This window comes from Anser cygnoides, chromosome 3 (assembly GCF_040182565.1).
Source record: "Anser cygnoides isolate HZ-2024a breed goose chromosome 3, Taihu_goose_T2T_genome, whole genome shotgun sequence".
NCBI classification, from domain to species: domain Eukaryota; kingdom Metazoa; phylum Chordata; class Aves; order Anseriformes; family Anatidae; genus Anser; species Anser cygnoides.
Window position 1 is genome coordinate 9,506,366 of NC_089875.1, and position 20,676 is coordinate 9,527,041.

Genomic DNA, 20,676 nt, shown 5'->3' on the forward strand with positions numbered 1-20,676 from the left:
CCCCAAGTATCAATAAAGCTTATAGACTTAAAATAATATCGGTATTTTGCTTTCTTGAGGTAAGTTTAATATATTTGTGTTTAAGTTCATCGTGATTAAATATCCATTGTACATGGTGGTAGAAATAGCTTGTCAGATTTATAGCAATGTGAGTAGATGGATTTTTCATGATACCTTTTGTGCAGCGTGAAGCAGTTTGTTCAGTTCTAGTTACAGATCTGATGTCCTGAATAGCTGTGTTGGTGGGTGATGCTCAGTTTGGCGCGTAGTTCTCGTAGAGCAGATGCTTTCCTGCAGTGAGGAGGCCTCGATGCTGAATACTGAAGGCCACTGTTGTTACCATGGCCAGCTGTGCTGACAGCTCAGTGACATGGGTGACTGTCAGTCTTGTGAGTTAGTTGGTTGTTGAAAATTGTTATTGAAAAAGATGAAATTTTAGATTCTGCTAAAAGAAGCAAAGATCCTTGGCTTCTTTTATTTTGAAGACAGTAATGTATGCCATGTGCTAGTTTGAAGGAAATTGTTTAGCAAGTCCAATAATTTTTCAGATGTTTTTGAGCCTGATTTAGAAAGCTGGACATTGAAAACTTGTATCCAAGTTTATTTGAGACACAGATTTTAAATTAATGGCATCTTGACCATTGAAAAATAAATTCATGCACCAATATTTTAATTTACAGTATAGTACATCATCACCTCTGAACATTTTATACATAAAGCCAAACCATATAAACATACAAATTTTTAAGTGTTATCCTGACAGACGCTATTGCTCTAAGATATTTTTAACATAGTCATTTAATAATTCCTTCTGCTGCGCAACTGGTTTTATTCAGGATACAATCAATGTGAAAGGCAAACATGACAACAAAAGCAAAGAAGGTGCTCACTGACATCACCACCTAACATGATTACAATATTTGATCAATAAGGTTTCTTTAAAAAAAAAACTGCATAGGGACTCTTATTGTGTATCTGACAAACTGATCTGTATAGTAATATAAGGCATTAATAAATTCACTTTTAAAAAAAGGTGATTCTTGGAGGTTGCTGAAGCACTTTTGTGTGTTAAATATACATGGATCAACTCCTTTAATTGGATAGTAGTTTCATTTGTCATTTTTATGATATTCTGTGTCCAACAGCTATTGTCTCACTTACGTAGTGGGAATCAGAAGTGGTTTGGCAGGAAGGTTCCACAATTAAAAATTCTGTTAATCTGAACTGGGACTAAACCACAACTCAGTATTTCTTTTCAAAGACTACATGTAAGTCAAAATGTTCTATTTTGGCCTTAATTTCTTTTGATTAAAACCAGTCTTTTTAAAAGAAAGGTCATTCCAAAATATGGAGGCATTCCATGTCAGAACTCTCCAAAATCATTTGAAACTGCCCATGTTTTCTGTTCCTTTCTAAGGTTTCATTTGAAAATTTGAACTTTCTTTTCTTTCTCCAATTCCACTGTCCCTATCATTTTTGGTTTTGCCAAGAAGTTCAGTAACAACTGCTGAAGAGCTCTTCTTGCTTTTTGTGAACATCTGCTCATAGTCTCCCCTTTCAAGTGGAGAGAGCTCATATTTCATTTCAGCTGCCTGCTGCCCTCATGCCCCATGATCCCACAGCCTAGTCACAGAGCAGGAGGCTGCACACGGTGCAAGAGAAGCAAGGATGGGGAGAGGAGTTTAAATTTAGCAAAGATTTTGCTTTGCTCAGGAGTAGGTAAACTGTCAGGTACCAGAGTGATTTATTTTTCTATGTCTAAATAGCATGGGCCTAGCTGCCCACTGAAGGGTTCACAGCCCTCATTGGTGAGGTACCAGGTGGTCTCAAAGATCACTCTGTCTCTCTCTCCAGAGGGCATAATGGGAAACAAGGATTGCTGGTGGCTTTCGAAATACTTTAATGCACTAGATGGTCACCGCTTGGGATGGCAGTTAAATATGAAGCATGTTTGCCTGCCAACAGGGAGATTGCAGGAATGCTTGGGGAACAATTTCCTCATTATTTGTGTTAAAAAAATCTTTCTACTTCCCCCACTCCTGTCCCCACTTTGAGTTAAGCTTCAAATGTTGGCTGCAGCCCATCTACCATCTGAACCAATTGAGTATAGCTTACCAAGAGAAGTCATGCCACCATTTTTGTCCTCATAATGATGCATAGGTTCCTGCTCTTGGAAACATTTTGGAATTCATTTCTGAAGGTATTAAAAACCAAAGCGCTAAACAGGGATTTAGCGGATAACGTAAGTACATGTCTGGAAAAGTGTTAGTGTTAGCCCTCTTCTGTGTGAAAGTTATAGCACCGTATGTTGAAAGCAGACATTGGTGGGAGGCAAGATTGTAGCCCAGACTACTGGAAATATTATTCAAAGGCACTTCATGGATAGAAAATGTTGCCAAATAAATATATTGAAACAAAAATTATACTTTGCTCCTCCAATTCCTGAAAGCTGAAGCATGAACCCAGTGTGCTCATTAAAAGCTTGTGACTTTACTTAGTGCACTAAATTTGAGTTTTAAGCAGGTGTGGTAAAAACACTTTTTTGAGTGAATGTTTAAGCCACGTATTTTGAAATTATGCAAATTAAAGGGCCCTCTGTGTCCTCCCTTTTCAGATGTGATTTGAATAATACAGTATTAGGCAAAAGCAGCTTAGGGTGTTAACTGTTCACTTTAGCTTACCCCTCTTACAAAAATATGTCGCTTTCAAACTTCAGCTTCCTGCTCAAGGATGTTGGTCTTCGAATCGCAAGATTGCATTCACGGTCAGTAAAGTCACGAGTAATCCGAAAAGGCATAATCCACACAGCATCGTGTGGAAATTCCAGCGGCTGAAGGGAGGCATTCATGGCTGTCCAGTCCAAAGCTGTCACTTGGTGGTGGCAGTAACAGCAGCAAAAGTCGCCTTTCAAAGACATCGCCATACAAATACACTACAAAGAAATTAAGTGATAGTGTAACATTTATTTTTAAGTAAATTAATGGTAACCTTTAGCATATCATAGAGAGACTACTCAAAATACGTCTCTGTCTATAAATACCTCTAACTGCAAGCCTCCAGGTAAAGCAAAGATAAGCCCTGGCACTGCCTTCTGTTGTGCACGTGTTAAAGCAGTGTAATAATGCACAGCCACTCCCCCCAAACACAGCCAGTCACAGCCACACACGTACAACTGCAAACATACAAGCATACAGCCACACACAGAGGCGCATGCAGCTGCACATGCAAACCATCATGCACATGCAGCCACACAGACACACACAGAGCCAGAGAGCCAACACCTGGCGACACGGCCATGTACATGCACACACCACACAGAGGCATACAGTCCATGCCCCCCCCCCCCCCCCCCCCCCCTTTTTTTTCCCTGTTTCCTTTTTTTTTCTCCAGGCACCTTTTGAGGAGCCTCCTGTTACTTGAAATGTTCTTCTAAATCCGTCTATCCTTCTGTTCAGCTGGAATTTCTGTCCTACCCCCTTGCTGGGTGGGAGATACTCAGTTATTTTTGTGTGACTTGACACCCTCACCAGCTGTCTTTATCTCATCTAAATGTTCTTCAGACACATGAGTAGGTCCTGTGCCAGCAGGCAGAGCTCCTTCACCTACCTCTTGTCACTCAAAGGCTCCGTGTTCCTTACAGGCCGTGCAGCAGTAGGCAAGATCAGCCTGGTCTGGCCTCTCTCCAGGAGGAAGGCAAGACAAGGGAGCTAGAAACAGATGCTGGGTGCTCTGGTGACATAAACTGAAGGCACAGATACCTGACTGCATGATGACCCGATGTCCTTATGAATGTGGCCAAGGTAGCAGGAGCAAATCAGGTGCAAGTAAGCATAAACTACAGCAATGCAAGAGTAAGAAAAGCAAAGTTCACGCTTCAGCAGGTGCCAATGAATGCACAGTGAGCCAAGAAATGTGGTACGTGCATTGCTGTGAGTTTGGCACGGTAAGTTACACAACAAATTTTTTGATCAATCCCATCACCATAAAAATAAATAAGCAGCTACCTGCAGTCATCTCCTCCTGTACTTATCACATACTTGTCATCATGAGAAAAGCGGATGTTGGTAACATGTGCAGAATGCCCAAAATACCGCTTGTGTTTGGCCTGTTGGAAAAGGAAGAGAAGTTCTGGACTTCAGTAAGCCAGCCTAGCATTAAAAAGTGACAGCTGACTTGTGAGTGTATGCATAACCACACCCTCTGCAGCACTCGTGTGGGAGCTCCCGGTAATCCAAACTCAGCACCCAGCTCTGGGAGGTGTGGCCTTCCCAGCAGCTGGAAGGTGGCTACCCTGCCACCTGCGAGCGGCTTTCCTAGGGACAGCCAGTCTGCCACATGGCTCCCACGCTCCTGCAACCAGCGCTGGCTGGGAGCAGCCTGGAGCTGACCTGTTGGGCCGTGCACTTCGGACTCCTTAAAAACATACACTAAGGAATTTGGACATGGGGAAAAGCAAGCTGCTTAGATTAAAATAAAATATCTACTTACAAATTTTTCTGTGCATGGGAAATCAAACAGTTTCACCAGACCAAAATCATCGCCTGTGACTATATTTAGGCCAGCGTGGGTCACACATGCACAATTAACATCTGCTTTATCTGCATTTCGCGGCCAAATTCCAATGACTTCGTCTCCAAGAATGCTGTTCAGAAAGGAAGTTAAAAAAAGAACATTAGACCATAAGACTTGTGGTTGCTCTTGTCCAGAGCATGGTGAGGCAACAGCCTGTTAACTGCCTTCTTTAAAAATATTTTCCCTCTAAAAAACCATTGCCTGTGTTCTCATAATGGAGAGCATCACAAGAATACATCTTTGGTGCGTGGCACCTAAATCATCTCTAATCATAAATCATGAGGTTTTCTCCTGTGAAACCACTCCCATTGTTTTATACAAGGAGCTTGAGCAACTATGGGCTTTTCCCTTCCTCATGGGCAAGTACTGTACCCTCCCCTTGGTGATTTTTTTTTTTTTTTAACAGTAACATTCTCTTCCCTTAGCCTGAGTTTCTGAATGAGTGAATACTTGTTTGGATCTGAGTATTTCTCAAAATAGCTTTTTTTTTTCCCCCTTAGCTGAGGTTTCCTTATAATTGTTTACCCACATGTTAACTGTCTCATTCACAAAAGCTGTGAAGAGCCCTTAGAAATTAGTAATTTGGGGCAGAATTTTTATGCCTAATTACGGAGCAGTAAGAGTGGGAGGATTCTAACTTATCTTCTCCTAAACATCTGCCTGTACTATCATCCCACTGTTCACTGTCAGATCTGCTTCTGGCCTGTTCCACATTCTACAGCAAGTGCACAACCGTGGTTTTGTAATCACGTGTGAAGGGTCCTATGTAAGTCTATGTCAATAAATATATTTTAATGGTACCCACAACTCCTTTCTATACAATCAGCTCATGTTTCCATGCCTCCTATGCTGCTTGTGCTTGCTGATGTGGGATAAGGTAGCACCTACGCCAGCATGCCAATGAAAGTGAACCTGCAACAGCACAGAGCAACGCGAGGGGCAAAGCACTTCACTGTTGGAAGGCTGGGACAAATGGCAACAAGCCTGAGTGGATATAAGACAGTGACACATGACAGCATTAATAATGTTACACAGAGACAGCATGACACCAACCAGCTTCAGCAACTGAAAAAGATGTGTAAGAGCTTTAGGGAAGGGGAGCGTGTGATTCCTCTTTCAGAGTTGTCAACCCCCAGGGACATTTCATGTATTTGGTTTACACAGTCTGATCCTGTGCACTGTATTGTATGCAGTACTGCGCTCATCCTCAGTCAGGTAGAACTTTGTTCCTCAATTTCTCACCTTGTCCATGTGGCCCATGTAATCTTCTCTATCATGGCAGGATCAGTTATTTGCTTTCCTAGTGGTACCTCATGAACTTGACGCTTATAGGCACCAGTTGATACCTGAAAGCAGGAAAGGAAAAAGCTAGAAATTTTGCCAGAAGTGCATCAATTTATCTTTTAAAAAAATTTCCAGCAATAATAGTCTTAGCAAGTAGTATCAGCAAATAAACATCACAGATAACCATTGTTTTTCTCCTCATTAGCTATAATTATATGTAATATAAAGTAATAACAATGTTACAGGATGATAATTGAATGAGGTGTTTATATGCATACTACATAGTTGATGAATTTCCTTTTACTCTCTTGCTTATCTCAACCCAATTTTACTAAATTTAGAAGGAAATCTCCCATGTGAATTCAGCTATGATATGCATCCCAACCTAGAGAAAGGGTTCTATATTGAGCTTATAGTCCACAATTTTATTTTAAGGCAATGCATATGACACTGGGGATAAGAGAATACCTTGCCCTCAGCACACTGCTAATCTTTTAAGGGAACTGAGCGATATTGCAACTGCAGGATATGCAGAACCCAGGGGAAGACCCAACTATTTAGAAAGAAAAAGGCGACTTTATAGCTCTGTGAACATCGTAAGGGCAATCTAAGTTATCTGATCTGCATCAGAAAGTCTCCCCTACCCTTTCTTACCTCCATCTTGTTATTATGTTTGATAGCAAGTAAGTCACAATAAATAGAAATAAGCATGGTCCTTTGTGAGACATACCTGTATGTACTTGCTGTCTGCAGAAAAATCCATCTGGATGACAAAACTTGCAATGTCTTTGCAGTAGCCTATTCGGTTTAGGGTTGTACCTTGAGTGAGATCATAAAAATCTACAGTATGTTCTTGTGAACCCACAGCCAAAAACCTGTTATCTGGGCTGATCCTAGACAATAAAATATGGAATGAAGATATAATTTACCGTTTCTGTGCAACATTTTCTTCTGCTTCCTATGATAACACAAAGGGACAAACTTACCTTACTGTGAAACAAGAAAAACCTTTTATCAATAGCGAGATTAAATCCAAACCAAACACCGATGCTTAGATGCTTAATGAGAAAGACTGAGGTTGTCATACATAGTGAACTGGTGTTAATGTTGCGCTTGTAGAAAGTGCACAGCACAATATGCAGAGTAACACCAATCCTCCATGAGAAAACAGGATTTGCAATTTTATAATGTGTTATATTAACTTCCAGAATCATAACTCCACAGTATACAAATTACTGAAGTGGATATAACTGAATTATATCAGTTTGAAAAAAGAGTGTGCTATATAAGGTGTATGTATATATAAGCTTAAGGTATCTGTCAGTCAGCCAGTAAATACATTTCATGATTTCATGCAAGTTTCAACAAATAAGGAATTACAAGAAAAATGGAAATCAACTCTGAACTGGGTGGACTATTTCCTGAGTAAGGGCTGTGTATTTAGAGAACTTCAAGTGAAGTTTTTTGACATACCTAATATCCTGAATTGCAGACTTCCTGTCTCGCTTTTTGCCCCAAACCTTAAGGCTGTTAACAAGTAAAATAACAAATTCTCCATTCTTCATGCCGATTGCAACCATCTCACCATCAGGACTATAGGCAGCACATCTTGCTGGATGGCCTAGATTGACTTTGTTCAGCAGTTTCTGTATTAACGAAAGCAATAGTATCATACCTGTACTGTAGAAAGCTATCAAGTAAATGGAAAGTTTCCAAGCAAAACTTATAAAAGCCACTTATTAAAAACAAATTCTGTTTCGTTTCCTCTAAATATAAATCTGAAATTGCACATAAAAGTCACATCCCACGAGGCATATGTTGCTAAACAGAATTCAAAATATAAATCTATCTTGTTGCAGGATGACTTCAATTTTGACATCAGAAAGAATACTGTTTAGCAAAAAATGGTGAAAACTCAGTTTCCTATTCTATTTAAAAGGCTGTTTTGATAGTGTCTATACTGGTGAGCAGGATGGAGGGGGGAGTGTAATTTTATTTTATTTGCTACACGTAAACAATAAAATGTTCTTGCAGTTTCATTTACCTGATTGTACTAACAGTATATTCATTTTTCACGTTAAAAATTATCCCGTTTATTCACGTTAAAAATTCATTGCTGATAAATGCAATTTGACATTGGAAAAAAAAATCCTGATTTACATACATGCAACATGATCAATTCTAAAAAAAGTCTCTAGAAATGAGGGAGTCATGCTTGCCAGTGAGGCAGGCTTATTGTCAGGGTCTGTGTGTTAGCCAATTATCTGAGTTACCCAATGTCAGCACAGAATTAAAATGCTCCCTTAATGCATGCCAGTCTGTACTTTTAGATCAAAATCTCATTTTTTAAATAATGTTTGTTAAGCAATAAAAGGCACTCCATCAGCATAAATGCTTTTATGTAACTGCATTTCTCTGCAAATAGCTTGCTTCTGGAAAGTGTGGCATGCTACTTCACCAAGAACTTACCTTTTCACATGGCCACATAGAAGGAAAAGAACAGTACTAAAATAGAAAAAACATGCTGGTCTTTTTATGTGGCCTCTCAAAGGTGCACGTGGCTGGAGGTGTGCACATTGTACAGTTGGAAAAATGCAGGGGTATATAAAATTCTCACTTTTAATCACGTTCTTTTCTATTAGTGATACTCACTTTGTCACACAGGTCCCAGATTCTTGCTGTTCCATCATTACTTGCAGAGATAAATATGTCTTTTGAGGGGTGAGTTGCTAAGCCCCAAATTTCCCCTTCCATGTGACAGTCAATTAACAAGTTTGAAGCAGCATTTTTTTCTCCTACTTCGAGGATTTCCCCATCTTTTGTTCCCACTAAAATTTTCCCCTGTCCATAGGGAAAAGAGAGAAAGAGAGAGAGATGGTTTGTCAATATAGCAGATACAGTATCACTGGCAGTAAAATACCAACATATTATAGATATATCTGTGATAACTCATCTTGATTTATGCTGCTTGTCCATGCAGCATCTTAAAAACAGGAGAGTACAACACTTCCACATCTCAAGACCTGATATCATGTTCCGGTATTACAGTTGAGTAATGGCAGTGGACTTACATTGTGCCATTAAGGATTTTTATTCAGAACAAAGTGTTTCCATACCAGTTGGTAAAGTATGATTTTCATACCTCTAAGGTGACTTAATATCATTTTGGGGCAGTAACATAAAAATCTAAACAAAGTGTTAGATTCAGTTAGACTGTCACAGAGAGCATCTACTCTAGCTATACTGTCACTGTCTAAACTGCAAGAGTTTTCTCAGCAAAAACTTGGAAAAAGCATATATATTCATACAGCTTAGAAGAGTCTCTTCCTAAATGTTCCCCATCTGATCTTCACCAACAACAATATCCAGTGATGTGTGCCAATTTGTGGAATCTGCCACGTTGGCTCACTTACTTTTCCTCTGCAGACGGAGCGCACACACTCGATGAGCTGGCCTGTCTCAAGCTGAAATGCTCGACACCGTTTCATCTCTTGATCCCATAGCTTTACAGCTCCCCCTTCTTTAGTGCTGAAAAGGAGTTTATTGTGTTATACAGATGTCTCCTGCACGGGCTACAACAAATCTCATCTGTAAATCCTATCAATATTCTTCTGATTACTTAAATAATAGAACATAAATACAGTAGAAGGTGATTCAATGTAAGGACACCTTGCTACCCTGTAATATAAAGTAAATAATAAAAATATGGTAGATAACACTCACACTTCATGTTTTAAACAGTAGCATACCTAATATGTAAAAAGCAAATTGTTCTCTTGTCACTTAATCTCAAATCTCTGTTGTGGAGATAAGGTCTGCAAAGTTGATATTACTTTTAATAAATAGAAGAACTTACTACTCACAAAGTCTCCACTGGGAGAGGCAGTCTGTAGGTTGACAGAATTTAAAAAATTAACCAAAAAATTGCCAGTCTGGCAGAAGGTCAGGCCACAATGAGACCACACAGGTGTTTATATCATTTCTAATTTGAAGTTCAGGACATCCTTTGTGGATGTATGCATTACTATGACCCTCAAGTGTCTTACCTAATAGTCTTTTACTTACTAAGACTCCTGGGCATGCTGTGTGTCACTTAGATTGAAATTTAGATTGAAATTTCTACAGGACAGACGTGGTTTATCCCTGGGAACCATTCGGTATGTCTAGTGCATTACTTATATTAAAATAATGTAAGAGAGAAAAGAGTTGTGCACTTTAGGAAGATTATATGTCTTACGGTCTCTCCTTGCCTCCTGTAACAATGAGTCCATCCCGAAGAGTTGTGTACATTGTAAACACTGGCCCTGTGTGAGCCTTTGCCACAAGTCTAATCAGAAAATGATCCTTCCAGACGTAGACATCTCCATTTATGGCACCAGTAAATGTAAGGTTATTCTGCAACAAATAGCAATGATCTTTGATATAATAAATATCTCAGCATTTTTGATCAGCTTGAATTAAAATTATTTTAGCTACTGGACTTCCTGAGAAAATTCAACTGTAATCAATGTAGGAACCATATGCACTGAGAAGAATGAGTTTAATGACTGCACTCTAATGGTGTTTCTTTGAGATGATTAATATGGAACACAATATTAAGCACTTTTTGACAACAAAGTCACTTGTTTGGGCACCAGCATGAGGATTTGCGCCACAGAATGCCTGATCATGGAAGCCTAAATGTATACACTTACATTTCACACATTAGTACCATAGTCCAGGGGGTGGATGGTTAGGAGAAAGGATTATTTTTTTTTTGAATTGGTGATTTCTGTAATTTATGCTTAATTTTTGTGAAGGTAATTTCTATGGAATTTCTGGATGAAGCAGAAGCTATTTCAGAGCATGGTAGCATAGTAACACTGCTTTTTCACTGTTAATATGCATTGTTTTCCGTAACTACGAAATCAAAACCATAGAATTGCGGTTCCTTACTGAACATTTGCGATCACTAGTATATGTCATACCAAACACTGTCAACAGGGAAAAAAAAGGTTGCAGAGCCTATACACAAAATTACAATACAATGCACTGTCATTAATAAAAAATGTTCTCTGACAGAGAAACCCAACCTGGTTTAGAAAACTTACATGAAGATCTAAAGGTGTACAAGTACCACGTTAAAAGTTTAAGTATTAAGCAAGAACTCCCATGGTTTTGCACTGGATTTCAACAAAAGGAAATTGACACTTGCAGTTTTAATAAAAAGGTATTATAAAATTTTGTAGCAAGTAATTTGAACTCACTGCTCCGAAGGCAACAGAAAGCATGGTTTGCATTTTCGCATCTTCCATGGAACCAATGACTCCTTTCTTATAAAGCAAAGCACTGCCAGCTAATGTCCAGAACTTCATGTGTTTTACCCCAACAGACACAAACTGAGTGTCTGAATCTGGGCGGAACTCTACAACGAATATCCTCTCCAGGTGTCCTCCCCTGCTAGCAACTTTAGCCCCTGTTTTAATTAGGAAAGGATAAAAATAGTTAATTTTATCTGCAAAATTAAGATCTGATATGATTTTATAAAACAAATTGACCTGGTATTGGATTAGAAAACTGTTTCAGATGCTGCAAGCTAAGCAAATCCCAACATTATTGTGTATCAAACATCTTAATTCATGCAATGTGCTTGATCCCTGGTTATTCCATTACATTTGACAGTTTTAGGATCATAATAGCATGACTCGTCTCCTTGGTCACTGAAATAACAACACAGAAATTCTGAGTATCATCAGTAAGTTGCCATCTGGTGAAACACACAGGGAAGCTGACACTCAAGAATTAGTGTCTCTGACTCTTTGAAAACACCAAGGCACCTGCACGTTGGCTACATCAGGCCAACAGCCACTAGTAGCGCACTTTCAGAGATCTGGGCGCAAAGTCCACATGCACGAATTAAATCCAGATTTTCTGCTCCCAGAAAAAGCAGGCCAAAAAGATGAGCATTGCTACCGCTACTCTTAAAGAACCTTTAAAGCACAGTAGGACTACTGCATTTCCTGAGAAACCTGCTCTGTTCAGGGACATTGGACATTCTTTAAGAACGTCTTTTTGATATAACCACTCATAGCAATTAGGAAAATGTAACGCCTGCTCCTGAAGTGGAGGAGACAGGCAGTAAGCACAGGTATGTGCAGGGATAACTAAAAATCTGTGGAATTTTTGAAGTAAAGCAGGGAAACATCTGGTGAGTTGAAACCCTCCTCTTCTGCCCTCCAGAATTTTCAAAGGTGATAATTCTTTTCTGGAAATGACTTTCCAAAGGCCTAACTACTGCATACAATTTCAAGTTCAAGCAGTTTCAGAAGAAAAAGAAAATACTTCCCTTAATTTTACAGAATTTTATATTAAACGTTCTTTCCTTAACTTACTTCTATTCATAATAGAAATTTAAAACTTATTTTCGTGTTAATATTTTCTAGCACATTGTTATCTCATTTCATTGAGTTTTTAACTTTTAGGGAGCCATGACACTTGGAGTAAGAACACCAGTGCCAAGGGCTTGAAAGGAAAACCAAATAATTGTACTCAGATCTGCTAGACCGAAGGAATGTGTTTTCAAGAGTTACCTTCTTGCCACCTCCATACTGTGATAGTATGTTCTGGATCAACTCCCACTGAAACCAGAAGTTTGCCAGTTGCACTGAAGTTGACATAGTTGACCCCTTTGGTATGGAAGCAACGTAGCATTGAAATTGTTTGTTTACTCATAGCATCCCATATATGAATTGTGGGAGTTGTACCTAAATGTAAAAAGATGTATTAGAAGAGAATTAATTCAGTATGTCAGAAGCTTCAATGCAAAATACACATTTTTTCAAGAACATTTAACCTAAACAGACACTTATTATTATTTAAGATTAACACTACTCAAAAAAATCATAAGAGCTTGCAAAAAACACGGGGAAATTATTGTATTTCATGAAGACAAACTCTAAAAGAACAACATAACATTTATGAAGAATATCATGCAAAAGAAATTGTAGATGTTTCACTTGTATCCGCGATTCACACAGATACAATGAGGTAACATGAGACTTTTACATAACTCTGCTGACCAAGATTCACAAACAAATCAGCCTTACCTGTAAATTCTGTCATATCACCTGCATTGTGAGAGCAATGGCAAATGAGGAAGCACCAAGGGAAAACAATAGGTGAAATAAGTCATGTTTCTAATGCTGAAGTGCCAGCATCAGCACCAGAAGGAAAAAAAAAAAATTAAAAAATTGAAAATGGATATGGATTAAATCAACAAAACAAATAAGCAGGAATACTGTTGAACTTTTTTGGGCATATTGTCTTTCATACACAAATATAGCAACAATATTTAGTACTTTTCATTTTAAAATTGGCATTTAAAAGAAATGTTAAAGGCATGCAGGTTTTTTTTAAAAAATTTACTAACTTTAAAACTAAAACGAATCTACAGTTATACAGGATATCAACCAAAATCAGAAACACTGATTTCATGGGCTCTTACTGACAGAAAAAGGGGCTTTAACAGACATCTGTTCTACATCACAGAAATCAGTATTTTGAACCACAGCTCTGACTGTATGTCTTGATTTTTGTGTTTACTCGACAATCAAATTAAAAGTAACAGCACTCAGTACAGGTGGCCAAAGATGGTTTGTCAAGGTGTTCATCTACTACCATTTTTCTGTCTCACTGTTAAATTACTTACTACAGAAGTTATGGACTTGAGCATCCTTCCAGAGTAAAATGATTTAAAATGACTCCATTATTTTTCATTAAATTAATTATCCTATTTGGGATAAATGATCCTGCATTTTTCTGTAGAGTGTTTTCTCCTGGAAAAGGACTAATGGTTTTAGGATCAGCCCTTACTTGTGTCATAAATTCTGCAGAGATTTCACTCTAATTCTTTCATTTTCTGTATAGCTTTTGTAGTTCTGCACAGGAAATGTTCATTATTGTATTTTCACAGCTAAGCATTTTACTGCTAAACAGTGCCATGGATACAAGAAGGAAAGAGGGAATTCTGGAAATCTTATGATTATGGATTAATGAGTTGATTTAGCACAGTTTATAAAAACTTGCTTTCTGAAATAGCATTATATTACAGTTAACTCTAAAATCCAGTGACTCACAATCAGAGATGAAACTACTACAGGTAGACTCAAATCATAAGAAAATCCTGAGGCTTTATTATCTCTTTAAAATCAAATTTAAAAAATTGATGACAGTAACAGTGGCAAGTCCTAGTAAAATTCCTACACAGAAAAGCCCAAAATAAATCAGTGCCCCTGATAATTCTTGAGTAAAACTTTGTTATATGGAGAGTCACCTACCGATCTGGCTGGTTGCCACAATATTTTTATACTTTGGGTGCTGATTCACAGTTAGGCAGAGAATGTCATCAGTATGCTCCAGGTAGAAACTCTGACTACCTAATAAAATTCAAACATGGTTTTATTCATGACAGTATCAAAGAAAGAACCACAACTGAAGCCAAGAACATTTAAGCAGCTTGATGCTACACGCATGCTGTGCTCTCTAAGGGATATTTGGATGGAGAGCAATAAGTATGTTGAGAGCTGCTTTGCTTTCATTCCCAGGCACCATTACCAAACGCACTATGAATGTAATCACTAACACATACATATAAAAGCAGTATTTAGTAAACTAGCTACGTCCGGGAAACCAGGACTCAGTCCAAGAATCATCCCGTAGCCACGTAACTGCAAGAAAAAAACAAAACTGGCAAACACACAGACCAGGTTTCCTGCTTAATTGAAGTAGTCAATGGGAAGCAAAGAGGAGAGCACAGCCCTGGGAAGTTTATGCTCTGCACTGTTCTCCCAAGGGGAATGGCCCAGAAAGAAAAGCAGGGACCATGCTTCCCAGCTCTATTGGTCAGAGACTGCGTTAGGGCAAGAGTCCCCCAGGGTCAGCAGATGTGACAGCTTTTCTGCCTCTGCCTCTCCTCGGCAGCAGAGCCGCTGAGTGTGCTGCTGTCACCATTCGGTTCACTGTTGCACCAAGAGGGAAGAGAATAAAGTCAGAACTACTGGCTTTGTTTCTTAAGATATATGGAGAATATGCAGTTGTTGGTGCTACAACTCAGAGCTAGCTGTGTAGCTGTGGTTTTTTTGTTTGTTTGTTTTCCCATTACCCAAAAAGTCAGGGAATATTTCTACTCCTTCCAAAGAGCAGTTTACTCACATTGCATTGCATCAAAATGTATTCTTCCCTGGAGTATGCCTTTGCTAACATAACTTAGAATGAAACAGTGGATTTTATTGCTCCTAAAATTTTAAGGATGCTCAACATTTCATATCTCAGGCGCTCCCCTCTGAGAAAGCAATTCCTATGTCTTCAGTGTGGATCTTAGCAAGGCCTAACTGCAGAAGTAAGACAGTTTTTCCTCACGCTTCCAAACAGAATCTCATACCTCCTGAAAGGAATAGGACAGCTCTACAGGATGACCTCAATAGCAGAACTTGTCAGATGAAGAAATAGCCATTGAAATTACTTTGCGTTATTTATCCAGATGCAGAATGTGAAAAACTTGCAGGAATGTTAAAAAACTATGACTTTCATACAGAAATCTTTCATTTTTACAGTATTTTTTGTCTCAAAGTACTGTTTCAAGTTGAATTACCAGTAGAAAGATTTTGAACTATGCCTGCTGCAGCTGTGTGGAAAATAATATCAGCACCATCATTTAGGTAATGAAGGTTGTTGCGACAATCAAATCCTCTGTATCCAAAAACATGGTCTAAAGCCAGCTCCTAGTCAAATAAAACAGAAAGAAAGAATAAGAATGAAATAGAAGAATAAACAAAGAGGTTAGAGAGTTTGAATCATGTAAGTGAAGTCCGGAAGTCATTGCACAAGACACAAGTATCTTGTAAAAGCAACAACAACAACAAAAAAACACAATTATCTATCCCTGATAAATATATGTGACTTTAAAACGGGTCCAATTTTATTAACCTTTGCATCATAGTTTCACATCTATATAGAACATCTGCTATTTACAAACATCTTTACTTCTAATTGAAGTCTTCAAAATAGACCAAATTCTGACATTAAAGTCCTTATGAGAAGCAAAGGCAGGCTATAAGCAACTCCATAACTAAAACATCAATCAGAGGTGTCTCAGACATTACATCTTACAATGAGCATTGTCAAGGAAATTTCGTACAGAAAAACACTGCTGGTCAATGGATTGTTGTTAGATTTGCTGTTATAGCAAATGGATCTTAATGGATCTGTCCCAGACACAATTACAGCTTACTTTGTACAATGTGAATGACAGTGACAGACCGAGCAATCGTAAATTGTTCACATAGTCCAGAGAATATTCCTTGTTCAGCATATTTCATGGACATTCCAAATAGCTGGGGGGAGTGGAGGAGAGGGCCTACAGTTTGAGGAAAACGGTATGTCCCCAGATAAATAAGCAAAGTTCAAAATTCAAAATCACACAATTTTTGTAATTCAAAATAATGCACATGATTTTGTATGTGCAAAAGTGCCATTTCTGACTGGATTTCCATTGGGGTTATTTAGTGAGTGTGGGTTCTGCTGTGGATAAACATACACCTTAGCTGTACCTGTCCTTCAATATAATACACAAATTTTGGGTGTGGAAAGATCTGTTGTTACAGGTAAACTTCAATACCCTGAATCCAAGCTTTTTTTCTGCCAGAGGTTGCTGGCTATCATGTCTTCTGGCGTTTGCTGTCAGTGCTGAGAACACTACTTAGAAGTTTCTTTCCCTTTTCTTCTGCCTATAAACAACTTCAGCTGTGCTCAAAATAGGGATGAATTTCACCCAGCGCATATTACTTCTAAAGCAAATTAATAAATAATGGTCTGACCTCAACCAGTTTCTTTTTTTTGTTGATATTGTTCTTTTGCAGTTTTTCAGGTTGAGGAGCAGCTCTGCTAACTGGCGGCCTGAAACAAACACATGTAAAAAAGAAGACAATCAGTATGTTTGAAAGCAAAACTAATCCTGTAAAACCATAGTATATGTTTTACAAGTGAACAAGAAATGGCCAATTGCAACTACATGTTTAATGCCTAGATTTTAGAGTTTCATAATAAACAAACAAAAATCATATGCATTTTGATAGACGGAGCAGAAATAACATTCATGTAGATTTTGTGGATGAGTGGCAGAACAGACCACCTTACACCAATTTTTTTTTTAAATTCTGGTTTAAATAAATAAAATAAATGGTTTAAAATAAATTCTGGTTTAAATAAATGGTTTAAATCCATAGGAAAGTCCCGGAATACCAACAGATAGTAAATTGTTGCTTTCAGAAACACTCTAAAAGACTTTCCACATCTGAAGTTAACCTTCCTCCAACCTTGCTTCTTCTGAGAAATCCCATCACAAAACCTTGACTTGACATTATTAAAATCTTCCCAAAATCACATTAAAGATACAAGTATTACATTTTAGTCTGTGTAAGTCACTTATCAGTGTGAATTTTAAAAAGTCTAAGGCCAGCGAAGCATCTTTATATAATTACAGTTGCTGAAAGTAACTAAAAATACAACACAGACTGAAAAAAAATTGTGCAAACAACATCTGTTACAACATCAGATAACACCTACTGCCATGAAATGTACTAACTGGAAGGCAACAGGCTACAGTTAACAGAGAAATGATTATATGGGAGGCAGCAAAGGGTGTATTTGACTTGATCCTTCCAAGAAAAAAAGAAGAGGCACAAACCTAACAGGAGTAGAGGGTGCTCAGCCTCTAGAAGTTCATGACCTAACAAAACCAAATCCTGCTGCACTGACTCCAGTCTGGATGACTATTACGCTAATTTGAGCATAATCATTACCCTTTTCTGGTAATAGAAATTCAGGAGGCTAAATTCTAACCCTGTCAACAACAGAACAGACCCATAAAAATTGTATTGGATTATCAGAGAATTTAGCCCATATAATTTTAGCCTAGATTTTTCATCATGTTTGATCAACTGTTAGTCAGAAGATGGATCTTGCTAGAAGGTTGGAATAGAAGTGGTGATAGCAAAAGAATAAAAACAGGTATTATGATTAAATGCTTGCTTCAAAACATCACTTGATGGCTGCTGTTATTAATATGAAAAGCAACACTGCATGCCTTTAAACTCCAATTGCAGATTCTGGAGACAGGATTAAACAGGGTTCTGTAAGTAAAAACAAAACAAAACAAAACACCTGGCCTCAATTTATTTAATTGAGGCTTGAATCTGGAAAGTATTTTTGCAGTTTAAGATTTCAAAAATGAATGAACTTGATACACATCATAGATGCTGTGAAATTTTGATTTTTCTTGTCCTTACACTGTAACTACCACTAATTCTTTTTTTTTATTTTGCAAAAGTCATTTCAGAAGAGTGAAATACCTTTTGCTTAGCGGGAACTGATTTTTCTAGAATTGTGTTTTTATGAAAGCTATTAAAGACAACATTTGACAAAATGCATAGCTAGAACACATTGCTACACAATTAGAATACTTATTGCAGAAATAGGTAGCATGAAAATCTGAGCTCCAAAAAAGACACAACAGAACTGAAAGTAAACAGACCAACCCACTTCTCAAGCAAACAAACTCACTAAGTACTAGCAAAGTACATTATTAGATCTTTTGACAGTAAAAGAGTAAAAGAGTTAGTTACCTTGATCCCCTTGTAAGCAGCAAACAAAGTCAAGTAAGAAACTTAATACAGTTTAGGTGTACTTCTGACCACTTTACTCATGCACAAGCATTTTTAGAGTTGATCAGTCATTCCCATGTGGCACAAAACATGCTATTCAAGCATGCCAGCAAAAACTAAAACAGAAATTAAAGAGTGCACCAGTCTACAAATTCAGAAACATCATCCCCTGGCATTACGGGGTGCATTCTTAACTCAAGATCCTACAGGACAGGGAGGGGAAAAAAAGGAAGCTACATAAATGCTTCCTGCACACTTTATGCTGAAGGAGAATGTGATTCCGTGTGTTTCTTTATTTTCAGGTGCCTAACAGGAATGGCAACTGGTAGAACATAACATTCTTATAAGCACTGTTAAAAGAGTTTCACACAATGGATGCTTGTTTTCTATCCTAGTTCAGCTTGCAATTTAGCCTGATAATTGTTCTCTGTTAGGCCAACTTATGTACAGGGACAGCTTGTACTTTTTGTTCACAGGGAAACAAGTACCTTTATTTTCTCTGGAAGTGGTCAATCAAGTCGTGTTACATAACCATCAACGGTAATTGGACCAAATAGCAGTGCAATCACCAGTAGAGAAGGGGTAGAAGAAGTTATTATAAAACTCAATTCTCTTGCAAAATAAAAACACTCTGTGATGCTAGAACAGAAAAAGCACTTTCAACCCAGATTTACTAAGGCCTTTGAATCATCACTTATAAAAATAATAAATTCTTTTCCTGTACGCCTCCTGCTCTTTTTTCTGTTTTAGTGTAATCTTAAAATGGATCATTTTCACATTTCTTTACCTTGACATATCTGTTGAAGTTTATGACAAGAGCAAGCCAAAAATTTTTTATGAAAGCAAGAGAACACTACCACTATGACATGACTAATAATCAGTAGATAGTAAACATGAGATTTAATTTGGAAACATACACATACACACACATACTTTTATATACGTATCTATTCACAGTACACAAACACAAATGTTGTGTGCATTCATATATACATACACATGTATACATACACACATATGCATTCATTGACTTATCATCATCTTAATTAAAGAAACATAAAGCAGCATCAATTTGACTTTTGTTTTTAACAAGTCTATAACTAGACCTAATTTATTTTGATAAATAGGATGGCAGTGTCAAGACAAGAAATTTTCACTATAGGACACTGCATATATTTACCCTTTGTGGCCTACACAATCTGCATTGTACATTCACAGCAATCTGTGCTTTTTCTGTGCTGTGTGTTGTTAGTACTTACTTGACAATTCCCTGCCTCCAAAGGAAAGCAAGTTAAAACATAATACAAGTATTAACGGTTTCTTTCCAGTAATGTAAAATAAACATGCTTATGTTATGTTATGGGATGAATGAGTTCCAGGAAAGATAAGACAGTCAGACATTAGAGGGGTTTCAGTCCTTAAGATACTGTGAATACAGCAAATAAAATTTCTGTTACTGATGATTACCTTGATTATATGCTTACACAATTATGCATGGTTATAAATCGGTGAGCTGCCTCCAGATTTAAACTGACCAAATCTCACCCACTCTCTTTACAGGTCTTAATGCAGAAAGGTAAAAAGGTGCAAGTGACAACTCACTTGCTCTCACCTGACAAGTAAGGCTATCTGAAGTGATCAAGACCAGTGAGTAGAAAGAGGAGCCTAAATCCTGAGTGGGATGTATAGGCAGCACTAGGACAGAGAACAACAGTTGGATGTACCAAAAGCTGGGCAGGGGACAGGGAACAGGCTTTTAGAAGAGTGGGGCACCTTGAGGAAGATGCAGTCTTCGAGAATAGGATGTCAAAGCACACAAAAAAAGTTAGATGCATTTAGATAGAAAATATAGGAGAAAAAAAGCTGAACAAAGAAATTGTTACGATAAATTCCATGGGATAGGGATAACCAACACATGTTTTTACAGCACATGGGGTAACTGCTCTCTGAAGAGAGATGTCTCCTGCATCTGTAGCAAGTTGGAAAGAAAACAAATATTCCCTTCTGAGGCCAATGGGAACAGAATTGAACCTTCAGAAACAATGCTGCATGAAAGCAACAAAAACTGAGGTTTGGAGAAGCGACAGATGAACAAAAATGCCCTGACACTGAGAAGGTGACA

General features: G+C 37.9%; 1 protein-coding gene across 7 annotated transcripts in view; it reads right to left on the reverse strand.

The window, feature by feature from the left end:
• Positions 1–717: 717 nt before the first annotated feature.
• The window catches only part of EML6 (EMAP like 6), a 137,608-nt gene continuing 117,649 nt past the window's right edge, over positions 718–20,676 (reverse strand). For 5 of the 7 annotated variants that reach the window (XM_066995418.1, XM_066995414.1, XM_066995416.1 and 2 more), the window contains 15 exons: positions 16,710–16,788; positions 15,485–15,614; positions 14,172–14,270; positions 12,942–12,962; positions 12,426–12,599; positions 11,103–11,311; positions 10,094–10,251; positions 9,270–9,384; positions 8,509–8,697; positions 7,330–7,502; positions 6,587–6,749; positions 5,815–5,918; positions 4,489–4,642; positions 4,005–4,105; positions 718–2,932 (listed from right to left, as the gene is read on the reverse strand). In XM_066995418.1, the coding sequence (XP_066851519.1) occupies positions 2,908–2,932; positions 4,005–4,105; positions 4,489–4,642; positions 5,815–5,918; positions 6,587–6,749; positions 7,330–7,502; positions 8,509–8,697; positions 9,270–9,384; positions 10,094–10,251; positions 11,103–11,311; positions 12,426–12,599; positions 12,942–12,962; positions 14,172–14,270; positions 15,485–15,614; positions 16,710–16,788 (1,894 nt within the window). In that variant the 3' untranslated portion in view covers positions 718–2,907. The remainder of the gene's footprint in view (positions 2,933–4,004; positions 4,106–4,488; positions 4,643–5,814; positions 5,919–6,586; positions 6,750–7,329; positions 7,503–8,508; positions 8,698–9,269; positions 9,385–10,093; positions 10,252–11,102; positions 11,312–12,425; positions 12,600–12,941; positions 12,963–14,171; positions 14,271–15,484; positions 15,615–16,709; positions 16,789–20,676) is intronic. The other 2 variants (XM_066995415.1, XM_066995417.1) reach the window with 1 other exon arrangement.